At 34.6% G+C, this 13,672-nt stretch overlaps 3 protein-coding genes across 3 annotated transcripts; all 3 read right to left on the bottom strand.

The window, feature by feature from the left end:
- Window positions 1-155: 155 nt before the first annotated feature.
- On the bottom strand, window positions 156-3,596 carry LOC136817805 (uncharacterized). Its single transcript, XM_067074125.1, has 2 exons — window positions 3,572-3,596; window positions 156-1,864 (listed from the first exon to the last, which is right to left on the bottom strand). The coding sequence occupies exon 2, from the start codon at window positions 1,842-1,844 to the stop codon at window positions 669-671; it is 1,176 nt and encodes a 391-aa protein (XP_066930226.1). The 5' UTR covers window positions 1,845-1,864; window positions 3,572-3,596; the 3' UTR covers window positions 156-668.
- Window positions 3,597-5,141: 1,545 nt separating this feature from the next.
- LOC136817794 (uncharacterized) lies at window positions 5,142-7,045 on the bottom strand. Its single transcript, XM_067074110.1, has 2 exons — window positions 6,868-7,045; window positions 5,142-6,101 (listed from the first exon to the last, which is right to left on the bottom strand). The coding sequence occupies exons 1-2, from the start codon at window positions 6,959-6,961 to the stop codon at window positions 5,218-5,220; spliced, it is 978 nt and encodes a 325-aa protein (XP_066930211.1). The 5' UTR covers window positions 6,962-7,045; the 3' UTR covers window positions 5,142-5,217.
- Window positions 7,046-7,813: 768 nt separating this feature from the next.
- LOC136817793 (carboxypeptidase B-like) lies at window positions 7,814-12,408 on the bottom strand. Its single transcript, XM_067074109.1, has 8 exons — window positions 12,302-12,408; window positions 11,841-11,916; window positions 10,575-10,787; window positions 10,210-10,311; window positions 9,394-9,697; window positions 8,738-8,937; window positions 8,310-8,394; window positions 7,814-8,104 (listed from the first exon to the last, which is right to left on the bottom strand). Exons 1-8 carry the CDS (start codon window positions 12,364-12,366, stop codon window positions 7,926-7,928), a joined length of 1,224 nt encoding a protein of 407 aa, XP_066930210.1. The 5' UTR covers window positions 12,367-12,408; the 3' UTR covers window positions 7,814-7,925.
- Window positions 12,409-13,672: the final 1,264 nt, after the last annotated feature.

The raw sequence follows: 13,672 nt of genomic DNA, 5'->3' as shown, positions 1-13,672 counted from the left end.
GTGTAATTGTCAAGTAGAAGAGTGGAAAACACACCCTGAAAAATAATTTTAAATTAATTTTATCTTGGTCCTTTACATACATATTATTTGTCGACAAGATTTCTTCAGTATGAATAAAATATTCTTCCGTATAAGTAAATGAATATGTGTTCATGTAAAAGTTATCGAGCTTAACGAGCATAAATTGTTCATCAAAGCTCTGGTCCTTTGTGTTTTCTTCCATACACTCCAGCTGGTACAATCGTCAAAAAACGTCCTCTAACATCAAAGTACAGTTCCCATAAGTATTATACTATGTTGCCTCTTTCTAATTGGACTGTTCTATTTGATTTCCATACAGGGGGATAGACGAGTCTTTTTAAGCCAAGAAAAGTTTTTCAAAATGTACAATGTAATGATACCCCCTTGAAAATGGCAAAATTTTCTGAAAAACCCTTGAAAATCTTTTTCTCAATACCTTAGTTTGACGAACGAAAATTAGTCATTTACCCACTGGAATTTTTGGAATAACTTTTTACACCCTGGAAAAAAAGAAAAAAAAAAGACTTCCTTAGACCCCCTGGAAATTCTTTTCGAATTTACCCTCTGGAAATGCTTGTCCAACCTCCTGTATGGATATAAATAGCACATTTTGAACCTATACAAATTAAATTAAAAAAAATAGTCCTTCAGTTGTTTTTGAGTGATTCTTCGTTATCGTTGTTATTCAAATGATCACTGATTACCGCGTTCTGTCGAGATAATTGACTATGGTCTTCATGGTCGCCAATTAGGTGTTTCTCCGAAGTAAGTGGCACCAAAGTTACATCGGGATTCTGTGGTATATTTAAACACTTCGAGCTAGATTCTATGTTTGATTTACCAGATGGTTGCACTCGAATTGCGATAAAATCATGATCAGGCTTGATATGATTCGTATCCGTTGTATTATTCATCAAGAAGGGAATTTCTTTCTCTGGCACATCTTTAAGCTTTGTTGGTGTTGACTTCGGCATTGGTTTAATGCTACCACCATCTGTTTGGTCAAATGATCTACGTGATTCAAATGGTCTGTCTAAGTCTATAGCCCAATCCATTTCTTCCTCCGATAATTTGGTGGTTCTTTCAGAATCAATCTGATCCATAGCTCGACCGTCACTGTTTTTCAGCACTTTATCCTCACAGCTATCATTTACACTTTCACTATCATCAAAAGTACGCGTTATTCCTTCTTCTTTTTTAAATTTCAACCATTTCTGCTCATCCTTGTAAACTTCCATTTTCAGATTAGTACTTAAAGCCCATAATTGTAGTCTATCTGTTTTCTTTTGATTTTTCTTTTGATTTTTCAGTGCGTTTGTCTTTTGGAAAACTTCGTTTTCGTCTTGGCCCCCGATCTGTATTTTACAATCTGTAGATTTCGAACCAATTGCATCCTTTTTCTCGGCGGCTCGCTGTTTCTTCAATTTTTTAACAGAGCTCGTAAAAGGTTCATCCAACATTGCATCTTGGATTTCAGATCTCACCTTCTTATAATCATCAATACTTTCAGCTGAAATTAAATTCAACATCAGTTTCTTAAATTTCCTTGAAGAAGCCATTTGTTCATTTCGTTTTTCGTATGGTTTAAGGACACCGATCATACTTGAAATCATCGTCGCAATCCCAGTGATTATCGGAACAACATACACTGGAATCGAACTTTCCATTACAGATAAGACAGTCGCAACAGAGGTCAAAATGATTAGTGAGATATTGGCATATTTGTGTACCTGGTCCCAAAAGATGGCTGATTTCCTGTATGATATATTCCGTTCTTCCACCAGCTCTATGTAGTTTCGTAAGTTATTTGAAATGGCTGGCATTTTTACTAATCAATGTCCAACTAAAAGAAAAAACAAAATCCATAGGTTATATAAAGTCCCCCAAGGATGGTACAGTAAACGATCTACCGTATGTGCGGCCCTTAAGGGTTCTTTTTCCAAGCTTTTCAAAGTGCTCTAAGGGTCGAAATGAGCAAGGAAAAAAAATTGCACTGTAAGGGTGTAAAGTTTGAAAAATCTGATCATATTTTGCCCTTGAATAGTCAAAGACTTTCAAGAAGATGCACCGTAAGCGTCCATTTCCCGCCCAAACTCACTCAAATTTGGCAAAATTTTCTCTGCAGTGCAAGGGTCCGATATTAAAGGCCTAATTTTAGACCGCACGCTCAGTTGTTTTTAAATCGAGTGCCCTCTCCCCGGGATGAGGTAAAACCCATCTCCTTAAAGCAAAACAAAATATTACAAAATGTAAAATACACTATTGCGAGTGTATTTAGAAAATTAGAAGTCATAATCGTAAGTTTGTAGGTAAATATAGGGCACTACACGTTTTTTAATAAGAACATAAGGCTTCACTGGCCAATAAGATATTAAGAACAAGTTAAGAACATTTTAAGGCTTGGTGGACACTAAAACACCTAATTTCTTAGTAAATGGACAAAAGTACTCAAAAAAAGCCGAAAATTAGAACATTTTAAGAATATTTTTAGGCTGAAAACTCTAAAGGCTAAAAACATACGAAGGCTTCAAAACTTTTGGATGTTCTTATAAAAAAACGTGTATCCGTCTTATACATAAACAAAGTAAATACTTGAGTAAACACACTCGCATTAGACGATGCTTTTCGTCCAGATAATATATTATTATGATATAACATAGTTTGTATATTATAAAACGTAATATGTTGCGTGGCGGACAATAGAGTCTGTGTTTTAAGACAACAGCTACCCCGAAAAAACTCCCGTCTTCACGTTTGTTCCTTTTTAGATAAAACTTGTCTTAGACTATGGCATAAGTTTCATGACATAAAAAAACTAAAGTAGTAATAGTAAGCAGGGGATTAAAATTTCCACCTAGCTTAACGTACCCTTTTTACGCCAGCTCTAGGTTAATCTTGGTCAGATTTACGCTCTAGTCCTTATTTAAACCGCTTTTCACCTATATTGGCCGCTAAATAACGATGGAATCTCTTTAGAAAAGATTACATAGGCTTCAAAAATATTGGCTAGGGTCTTTAACCCATTAAGTGAGATCTCTCATTTTTTTCGGTCCTATACCAGTATGCATGTACAAAAGATCGCCGCGATCTTTTCCGCCCTATTTTTGACGATTTATCTGTGGAGTTAATTCTAAAGGATTAAGTATTAAATCTCATTTAGAAGGTAAAAGATCATGGTTGAAAGAGCTAAAACCAGTAGCGTAGACAAGAGGAACGCAAAAATTGTGTAGGAGTAGATTTTTATGACACAGTAATTATCTTTTTATATTATGAAAAGATAATTATTATGCACCCCTCCTGTCTACGCTACTGCTGAAACCTAAGAAATAAAGTTTTATGATATTCAAACTTATATTAGAGAGATTTATAGTTAAAGTTGAATTTCGAGTTATGGAGCTGTTTTTAAAGTAACTGATGATAGAACCAAAAATCTTATTCGAAGTAAGGAGACTCCATTATTGTAATATACTAAAAGCAGACTCGGTAGCGAAAATTCTAAAATAGAAACTAGTCCTAAAAAAAACAAGTCTCTTTCGAACTTTAGACTTACCTTGAACTATCTCTTGTTTTTAAACTCCCCTTCCAGAAAGATTGAATTATGTCTCGATTCCATCATTTATATGGACACTGCGGATATAAGTACAGAGATAACAAAACACGAAAATGATTTTTTTTGCACTTTCATTTTGTTTTTACAAGAAAAGTGATTTCGTTTTCAAAAGAAAGTAATGAAATTCAGCTCCTAATCTCCTAATCTAAAAGAGGTATTAGTAGATTATTAGGTAAACCTTAATTGCTTAATGACTTAATGTTAGATTTCTTATAGCTACGTATTTGTTTAATGCCGTCTTAAAAGCTTTGCGGTTTTCATTTCGTCGAGTTACAAAAATGACATTTTGTTGACTTTTTTTCTTTTCTTTTCTTTTATACAGTTATTACATGACAAAACTTATCTTTCTCAGAAAATACTAATGAATGAATGAATACTCTAAAGGCGATACGGGGCGATACAGACTTTGACACAGAAAAAAAAAGAATGTGTTGATCATATTAGAAAAGTAAGCCCTCCAATTAGCACTGCGAGTATCGAATAAATATCGACCTGTGAAGAGAAAGTTGTTATAATACTTCCCTTTTTGTAAGATCTTGTATTAAAACCTTTAAGCCGTTGTCTTAGATGAGATTTCGCATCATTTATGAGTACGCTGCTGTCAGTAGGGAATTTCTAGCGTAACTTTTCCTTATAGAGGGTTTTAAGCTGTACCAACCGGTGTGTGGATTGGATCAGGGAATTGTTTTTCTTTTAGATAACTTTTTCATACTTTACTAGCATTTGCCCAAAGATACGTAATGGACCTGTAGCAGCACATCAAGACCTCAAGAATCAACAGCAGAAATTATTATTGTCGACCGATATCGAACTCTAACGTTTCCAGGGCGATGGTGGATTCTCTCTAACCTTTCTCAAGCAAAAAAAAGTGAAGATTTGCGCCGTATTATAATGATGGATTGAATCTAGGCTTTTCTTTGTTTTTGTGCGTAAATTTTTTCAAGTTTCTAGCAATCTTCAATTCAATCAGGGGTTTGTGTGAAAACCACGCAGCTCACGTGTTTTGAATGGGAAATGAGTGACAATCAATGGTCACACCACCACTTACTGCAGTCATGTTCCTATAACTATAAATATTCAAAAAAAAATTGGTCAACCCAAAAAATGTCTTCAAACAGTTTCATATTATCCACAATTCCTACTTTCAATTTAATATATAGTTACAACATTAGGGTTATCAAACCCCTTGCAAAAATGTCACTTTTAATCCGTCAAGTACACAGCTGAATTATAATGTTAAAAATTCCTTTTGAAATCCTAATGGGGATAGAAATTCTATTGTTCCAGGGTTAAAAAACCCAGTGGGGATGGTTTTGGAGTGCAATTTTTAAACATGGAATTTCGAGTGGGGATGAAATCAAAGTCGATTTCCCATTGGGGTTGAAATTCAAGGGTATTTTCCTACCGGGGACGAAATATTTGCTTAATTTTCCCGTGGGGCTGAGGTCCAGCGGATCTGTGACACAGGGGTGTTGAATTCTATTTTGGCGTGTTGCGTGATTATGATCTCCACTGGGGACCCCATTGCGAAAACAACGTTGTTTGGTGTGCCAGCTTTCAACTGATCCTCCCAAATCTTTATTATATCACTTAAACCGTTTAGGAGGGCGTGTCATTTTCCAATTGGATGCATTAACGGAGCCTGGTATGTAAACTGTAAAATATGGAAAATGTTTCTGAATTGTTTCTAAAATCGTTTTTGTATGTTCTCGAGTTTTCAACATATTAAGCCAATTCGCTAACACTGCTTTGCTCTCATACAAATAACCAAACAACATCTCTGGCAGAAATATCAAACTCCCTTTCAGATACTTAATTTTGAGTCCAATTTTTATCCCAGGAATTTTATAGTCAAAATCTGAACCAGCTAAAATCTTGAAATCCGAAAGTCCTTTTTTTGCAATTTCCAAAAAATCAATCTCAATTTCATGGTAATATTTTTTCAAGGGTTTGATCGCTGGACACATGTTATCAACACATAGATACCATTTTGTAAATGCTGCATCTCCGGTTAATACCCAGTCTTGAATTTCAAACTCATCCCGACTTCCCAATTTGGTTTCATTGTTTTTTAATTTTTTCATGGTAAAATCGGACCGGATCAAATCAGTTTTATCATCACAGAAATAACGAATGGTAAAATTATGGGATAATAGAAAATCTGAGATTGTATCTTGAACATTTTGGGCTTTCTGCTTGCTAAAAGTCACATAGTCTAACCAACTGGTCCTTGAATTACCAAATGTGTTTTTGTTGGCAAGATTCAAATTGATCCTGGATATCGTTTCCAGAACATTGAAAGGAAATTCCCGGTCAAATTCATCATAGTTATCTTCCCCGCATGATGTTATGATAAGACGTTGAATATCTTTTGCTTTGAAGGTTGACTGTGTTAACTGTTTTAATAATTTGATATCATTGACAAGACTGCCACAATCCATTTGTCCATCAGCCATCTTGTTTTCCGAAGCTTAAACATAAGAATGATAGGACTATGATATAAACAATTTGTCATAGGTTACTCTACCAAGGCTTCGGGGAGGGGGGGTTGACCTTAGGTTGGAAAAAGTTAACCTCTATAGGCTTTTTGTAAGAACAACTTTATTAAAGCATGTTGCAATAGTAATTCTGCTCAGTACGAGAGGAACCGCAGATTCAGTCAATTGGCATTTGCACTTGCTTGAAAAGGCAATGGTGCGAAGCTACCATCTGTTGGATTATTGGGGAAAGCTGGCTGCAATATGATCAATAATAATGCATAATTTTAAGATGTACTAACAATATTCTCAGAAAGATTATTGTATTGATCCTTACTGGCGAAAGTTTTACTTTTACAGGCCTCACCTTACGGAAGAATAAGCAGCCATAAAAGATAAATGAGTCAAAATAAACAAAAATTTCTTCACCCTATATTTCAGTGCATTTCCAGGCAAATTAATGATGAAAACACTTATTCTACCGACTCATAATGCCCACTATTAATAAATTCATAAACACCTTTCCGACTGTAGTCACGCGGTCAGGCGTGTGTCGCTTTATTATTTAATCCCCCTAAACTCGATCCAATCTTTTTTTACACCTTTTTCTATTGTCTATAGGTGCGAAAAAAAGATTGGGGTGGTTTTAGGGTGGTAAAACGGACAAGAAAATGCGCGCGAGGCAATTGGTGGCTACGGTTGAAAAGGTGTATTGCACAACGTTTCCAATGGTGTTAATGGTATGCAAACTTTACTCACCACCACTTTCATTTTTCTCACGGGTATCCGCTAAAACATCAAAATGAAAAAGTGAAATTGCCAAAAAGAAATAATAAAACCATGCACTTAACATTCTGAAAGATTCTCCAGTTCCCTCATCACAATCAACTCCGACAATCAACACAAGGAATTGGATATATTTATGAAGTACGACACAGTAGTATCTATGCTATTTCCAGAATTTTTACCAGTGCAAAAACAGTATATATTTATCTAAAAGCTCACAAAAATGAATCTAAAAAAAATATGTGCAAAAAAATATAATACATGGTCTAGGTCTTGAAATGTTTATAAACAAACAGGATCAAACGAAACTTTAAAAGTCGTTCCTTATTATGCTGAATAGTGTTTTGAAATTTAAACCGGGAGCATTGCGATATAAATTATACTCTTGGTGTATAACAGCTGTCTTTACGGGAAAATAGAGACCACTAGAAAACCAATCAGGACAACGTACTTCACCTGTATTCGACCACTTAAGACATAATCACAATCATGATCATATTGAGATTTTAGTGTATTTTAACGTTTTTCAGAATTTAAAGCTCCGGCAAGAACTGTTATTTTAGGACTTTGGAGGGATTTGGTGGCTTCTTTAGGCTTTATTCCAAGCTTTATTGGAACGTTTTTGAACTTTTTGATCCTTAAGTCTCATGTTGAAATCTAGATTTAAAACTCTGGTTTCCAACCGTAGTTTAACGCGCTTAGAGATGAATTATGGTGTTTACAATTTCAGGGTCGGATACAGGAGGTAGGCTTATTCATGGAGAGTAATTAGTTTCCATATAAGGTAATACGATAATAAAGTGCACTCTCCTCCATTGGTTATAGCCTCCCTCTGTATCTGAGCCTGAATTTCGCAGGGAAATCCCCTTTGTCTCGAACATTTTGTCCTTAATTTCAGTTAATAATGAACTGTAGTGTATCTTCTAAATGATCCTCTGTCCTAACAGTGAATTAAAGTCAATAGAATAAAGAAGGTAGAAGATTAATATTCAACTGACATTGGTGCAATAAAACTCAAAAAGGATTTGCTATCATTTCATTGCAAGAACACTGGCAATCAGAGCATCAGTAAATTCTTCAGCGCAAGGAATAATTTGATCTGTCGGTAACAAGAATCCATATTTGCCATTATCACGAAGTTCCAATGCGTAAGAATAAATGACACCCAGAGCTTCGTACGTCCAATCGATACTACCACCACCAACGGGGTCTTTAAAGAAAAAGTTGTCAGATGAATCGTTATTTTATTCATTAATTCTATAGTAGACTATGCGATAGAAGAAGACGAGGAAGAAAAAGTTTCTAAAAGGAAATCCCGCCCCACCTTAGTTTCTCTCAACATTAATTTAAACATGTATTTCCAACCAGTGTAGTACTAGTAGCCATTCTTTTTAGCTTTTGTTTGGTCAACTTACATAAAATTTCTCCTGGAGGACCAACAGTATATTTTGTGCCATATCTTTTGACCACTTCTTTAGCATATACATCTCCAACGCGCTTCTAGAATTTTAGATCAGAGGAAAACTGTTTATTTATAGGTTCAAAGTTTTGTCTTTCCACTCGTACAAAAGTGTGACAAAATTTTTAGTATTTCTTAAGCAGACCTTTCCAATAATCTGACACCAAAAAGTGGAAAACTTTCCTAGCTCCTCAACTGTCTAATGATTATAAAGAACAATTATCTTTAAATTCTGTTGGAAAGATACTCAAGTCAAAGAACCATCTGAAATATTAATTTATTTTAATTCTAATTCTACATAAAAACGACAATACTTTCACGAACGGATATTTCAGGGTGTCCGAATGAGGGACGACGCGACCAATAGATATTTAAGACACTTACAATTTCTTCATAATCTTTTGGTAGCTCTGTAGTGTAAGACCATGGTGTTAACACTAAATTACTGTATGCGTGAACATTCCAGTACGCTTTTAAGTGTGGTAGGTTTGCCAAGTAGGTTGCAACATTTTGTACAGAGATTTCAGAGAAAGCGTATTTTCCATGATAAATATTTGAGCAAGGATCGTCGCTTGTGCCTTTTCCTGAAAAAGTGAATGGAAATACAGTGGTGTCTCTTTAACTCGAACAAGTTTTATAGTCAGTTAACAATACCTGATAAAACTTATTCCGTAACTCGAAATTTCCTAAATTCTAATAAATCTGTGTTTCACGTGCGTGTTTGAATTATGTTATTATTTCACACTCAGTTACCGTTAATTTGGAGTTTCCAATGATCTAAAGGTCAATAACCTTTACTTACCTATAATGTGAATCTAGCGAACAACTTTAAAAAACAAAACTGTAACTTAACAAATCCTACAGGCTGAAATTTGACTAGAAGTTAACTGTAAAGGATTTCAGAATTTAGCGAAATAAGAAAGGTTTATAGAGTTTTAGAAGTTCCTCGAAGGTATCAGTCGTTGTATGTTTGTTATTTGAAATCTTAAAGTGCAATGATATAACCAACTATTAACAAGGAAACTTATTGAAATGCGTACCTCCAAAATGGGATCCCCAATTACGATTTGGATCAACTCCTATGCATTTATATCCACTCTTTGTTCTTGTCTTGCGCCACAAACGGGTTTCTTTCGATTTATGTGTGTAAACAAAACCATCGATATTGAAAACAGGCAAAATATGAAAATCATATTTTGATAGAGCTGATTTGATTGTATCACTATCACTTGTCAATAACTGCTTGACGAGATAAATTACTGAAGCAGGCGAGATCCATTCTCGGGCGTGAATTCCGCCATCCACCCAAATGACTGGTTTATCATTTCCATCGCCATTTGTGATCTAAAGGAATATTGATTTCAATATTCAAGTTGTACAGAACTTTATGGTGATAGACGCTCTACCTTCACTCATTTGTCATTCTCTCTCAATCCGGCTGATAATCGAAGTACCAATTGAAGTCAAATGAGCTTATAGTAAAGCTCAACTTGCAGATGTAGAACGATAAACTTGATATACATTCACTTACCATCTAGATGTGTCTATCAATGTGTCTCACTAACATTCTGCCGATTGGCAGTGTGGAGGTTTCGATCACAGACTGTTTGAATCCCAAGCACTGCCAGGCAGGGTAAAATATGATGATAGACCTGTTCTACCTTCACTCATTGTACAGAACTCCTTCAGTATTTTACTGAAACGAATTTTAATCACTGAATCCTTTGGCTGCTGACCAAAACCACAGTTTTGTAGAGATGTGATGTTAAAAACTACATAATCTTTCGGTGACAGAGATTAAAAATTAAAGACAACTTACATGGAAATTGATAGAAGTTAAAACATTTCAAACGTACCTTGATGCCGATTTGGTCTCGTTTTTCAAACGTCTTTCCAACATTGAATAAACTTGCTTTGTTGCTATGAATGTTTGCCAAGTTCTTGATTTCACTGAGAATCTGGAATAAAAAAAGTATCGTTAGGTGTTAGGTATTTTTCTCATAAAAGTTATAATGGCCAAGATTTCAAATAAGGTCCGCACCATAGAGGGACCCTCATATTTTTTCAAAAAGGTAATTTTAGAATACTATGTAACTTAAAATTTCAGAAACCTCATTTCTGGGGGAAAAAAATAGGGAGCTACTTTGAGACATAAGAGTTCAACAAAGTATAGAGTTAAGAACATAGACAAGAGTTTGTTGTCATCAGTTATTTTACTTACCTCATCCCAAGTTCCATACTTTGAATAATCATATCCTGAAGAGAAAGCTAATTTCTGGTTTGACTTTTGCTCATTTTCCATCAACTTGTCAACATCATGAACCATCACATTGTATGGAATATGTTCTTCATGGAGGCTTTTCTCAACTTTTGCATTCTTCACAAGAATGTCGAAAGTCGGCTTCGGTAATTGTGTTGATTTCCATACATCAAGCTAGATTGATGATAGATTTTATTATCATATTATATTGCTATCAAAAGGTTTATGCCTGAAAATTCACTAGATATAATCCCGGGGGGGTGGGCATTCATATTCAAGGCATGTGCCGCCTTTAAAGTTTAGGTTTTTCGGGACCCTCGAAATGCATTGTAAGAGTGTATTTTTGATAGGGTGCACTACATACAAGGTTCTTCTTTTAGCTAGATACACTGTAGGGGTGTGTTTGGGGACTACTAAATTGCAAGTTTGACAGTAAAAATATTTTCCTTTTAGTTTTGAGCTGTGCCCATTTTGATTTGTTTTGCACATTGTGTCGATATTTCAAGGGCATCTCAGGCTCATTTTCAGGGTGGCTTCAGCAAAATAAGATATGAAACCAAACTATGCTGTAAGGGTCAGAGACGTTTGGTAAATGCACTGTAAGGATACCAATAAATCTAAAAGACCGGAAATGTTTAGATTTAAAGGCTCTGACCATAGTGATTGCGACGAAGAGTATTTTAACTTTGAAGAGCTTAGTTTGGTCAAAGAAAAAATATTTTGAAAAAACTTTTGTGGTAGATGGTGTATCCTTTACCGAACTAAAATTATATTTTCGGAAAATTTTTTTAAAAGCTTACTTGTCTCAAAATCTTGAAAAAAGTGCTTTTTGACCTATTTTTTATCCCAATTGTTCATAGAAAAACAGCAATTACTTTCAATGCATCAATTTAGAAAAATTTTCCGAAAAATTTAAAACAGTTCAATTCTTTGCGGACAGTTTGAAAAAATTTCGAAACAAAAAGGTTAATTACCCATTAAAACTTAGCACGTTTTATAAAAGAGGGCGATGCAACATATTATTAACGTCTTTTTAAAGTTCATAACGTCATTTTTGTAATTAAATTCTTAATTACTTTTATGGATTTGATCAAAAAGCAATTTATAAAGGCAATTCTTTGTTAAAAGTGTAAAGGAACCTGAAACATAACTTTTATGCTCAAATACCAAAATCAATTTTTTGACTACGGTCAGAGCCCTTAAACTGAGAAGGAAAGAAAATATTACGTGATATATATCGATCAAATCAAGGAGGACATCAATTTGCTCTTCATTCGTTGGTTTGATTCGAAGCACCTTTGATCTAATGGATTGTAAATAACCAAAGCTGATTAAGAAGTATCATATGCAAGACAATGCTCTGGGGTTCCCGGGTGGAGGATTCCGCTCAGAGACAGAGTGGATTTTCCAGAGGTATTTTCCCGAGAGAAAGATTTTCGGGCTAAAATCTTTTTTAATCTATTCATAAGCCTAAAGTTGCGTAGGCTTCTGCTCATCCTCAGCGAAAAAAGTTTCTTTTATAGACATATATAGGAAGTATATCTATAGAATTCTGCGATTCAGGCTAAAAATTGTGCGTGCAAATAATATGATAACGGTGATTTTTTCGAAGTGACCTAGCTCCTTTATCAATTTATCTCCGTCAGATCAGATCGGTTAAAACAGCTATACCCATAGGAATGACATACTTTGCACCTTCCAATCTTTCGATACCGGCTGCCAGAATTCCAAAAGTTAACAAATATTTCCACATTTCATGAAAATCTAAACAAAATCAGTAACGGTTAAACCTTTATACGTGTAGGAGCGAGGCTTAGCCCCCTCCAAAAAAAATTACAATAAATTGGTAGAAATACTGATAAAACTAGTTTTCCGTTTCTTATAAACAATCAAATGGATCTCGCTTTAAATTCTAAATCCACAGCTACTAAAACTGAAACTAAAAAAACATGGATTGAAAATTTGATACTTTAAAACTAGGAAAGTTTGTAAGTGTTTGCTTTCGAAGAGATCAATTTCCATTCAAACAAAAGTTAATATTTATGTTAGGCTTTAAGAGTATAGCACAAATTAAGCAATATCTGTGAAAGAGTTGCCTGCCGGGATAAAACGTCTTCGAGGTACGTTATGAATCCTGAAAGTGACTCCAAAGAGCAAAGATACTTTTTTTCAGATTTTCATCTTCAATGGGCCATTCCATTTTATATCCATACAGGGGTAGACAAACATTTCCAGAGGGTAATCCGAGAAAAGTTTCCAGGGGGTCTTTTTTCATTTTTCTAAGGGGGTATTAAGTTATTCTAAAATTTCCACAGGGTAAAAGATTGATTTCAGTACATCAACCCTCACTTTAAGGTTTGAAAAAGAATATTTTCAAGGGTACATTTGCAAATTTCACCATTTTACAGCGGGTATCGACACATTTTCAATAATTTTTGTTTACTTGAAAAGGTTCGTCTATCCACATGTATGGTTCTTTAATGGAGCAGCCTAATCCTTTGACAAAAGCCTCAGTTTTGTACCTGTAGTACACGTTTTTTTATAAAAACAAACTATATAAGAACATTTGGCTTCGATAGCCAAATTACTAAGAATAAGTTAAGAGTATTTAAAGGCTTGGAAGACTCGAAAACACCCAATTTTTAAGGAAAATGGGTAATAATGGTCATAAAATGGAGAAAATTAGAACATATTAAGAACATTTTTAGGCTTCAAAAAATACCATGGAATGTTTTGTAGGAAAATCAATGACACAGTCAGCGTTTATATTTACTTTATGTTAGCGAACTTGTAATTTGATACCAAGAATTTATTATAGATACTGGATAAACAACGAGCTACATTCATTGATTTCTAATGTTGTAGCCTTGTCCGCAGTAATGACATTATTGTTCACTCTCCTTCCTTCATTAAACGATTTTTCGTAACATTTTAATCATTTTTTTTATCTTAACACAGTCATTTCAATTCCCAAATGAAAATTAAGTTTTCCTTAGAGAGGCGAAAGCATCAATAATTGCTAATTATGTGTCGTTATGACGTTTCAAGTCGCAAGAAAG

Source organism: Clytia hemisphaerica, unplaced genomic scaffold, assembly GCF_902728285.1.
Source record: "Clytia hemisphaerica strain Z4C2 unplaced genomic scaffold, Clytia hemisphaerica genome assembly, whole genome shotgun sequence".
Lineage (NCBI taxonomy): Eukaryota > Metazoa > Cnidaria > Hydrozoa > Leptothecata > Clytiidae > Clytia > Clytia hemisphaerica.
The sequence above is the reverse complement of the archived record's forward strand: the minus strand, read 5'-3'. Positions and strand labels throughout refer to the sequence as shown.

Excerpts from the sequence above, each read along its gene's own strand:
- LOC136817793 (XM_067074109.1), bottom strand. The coding sequence starts at position 12,366 with ATGTGGAAATATTTGTTAACTTTTGGAATTCTGGCAGCCGGTATCGAA. Across the intron at positions 8,938-9,393 it reads TTGGGGATCCCATTTTGGAG|GAAAAGGCACAAGCGACGAT; the intron begins GTACGCATTTCA and ends TCACTTTTTCAG. Across the intron at positions 8,105-8,309 it reads TCCTCCAGGAGAAATTTTAT|ACCCCGTTGGTGGTGGTAGT; the intron begins GTAAGTTGACCA and ends TTTTCTTTAAAG.
- LOC136817794 (XM_067074110.1), bottom strand. The coding sequence starts at position 6,961 with ATGTTAAGTGCATGGTTTTATTATTTCTTTTTGGCAATTTCACTTTTT. Across the intron at positions 6,102-6,867 it reads TGAGAAAAATGAAAGTGGTG|CTTCGGAAAACAAGATGGCT; the intron begins GTGAGTAAAGTT and ends CTTATGTTTAAG.
- LOC136817805 (XM_067074125.1), bottom strand. The coding sequence starts at position 1,844 with ATGCCAGCCATTTCAAATAACTTACGAAACTACATAGAGCTGGTGGAA.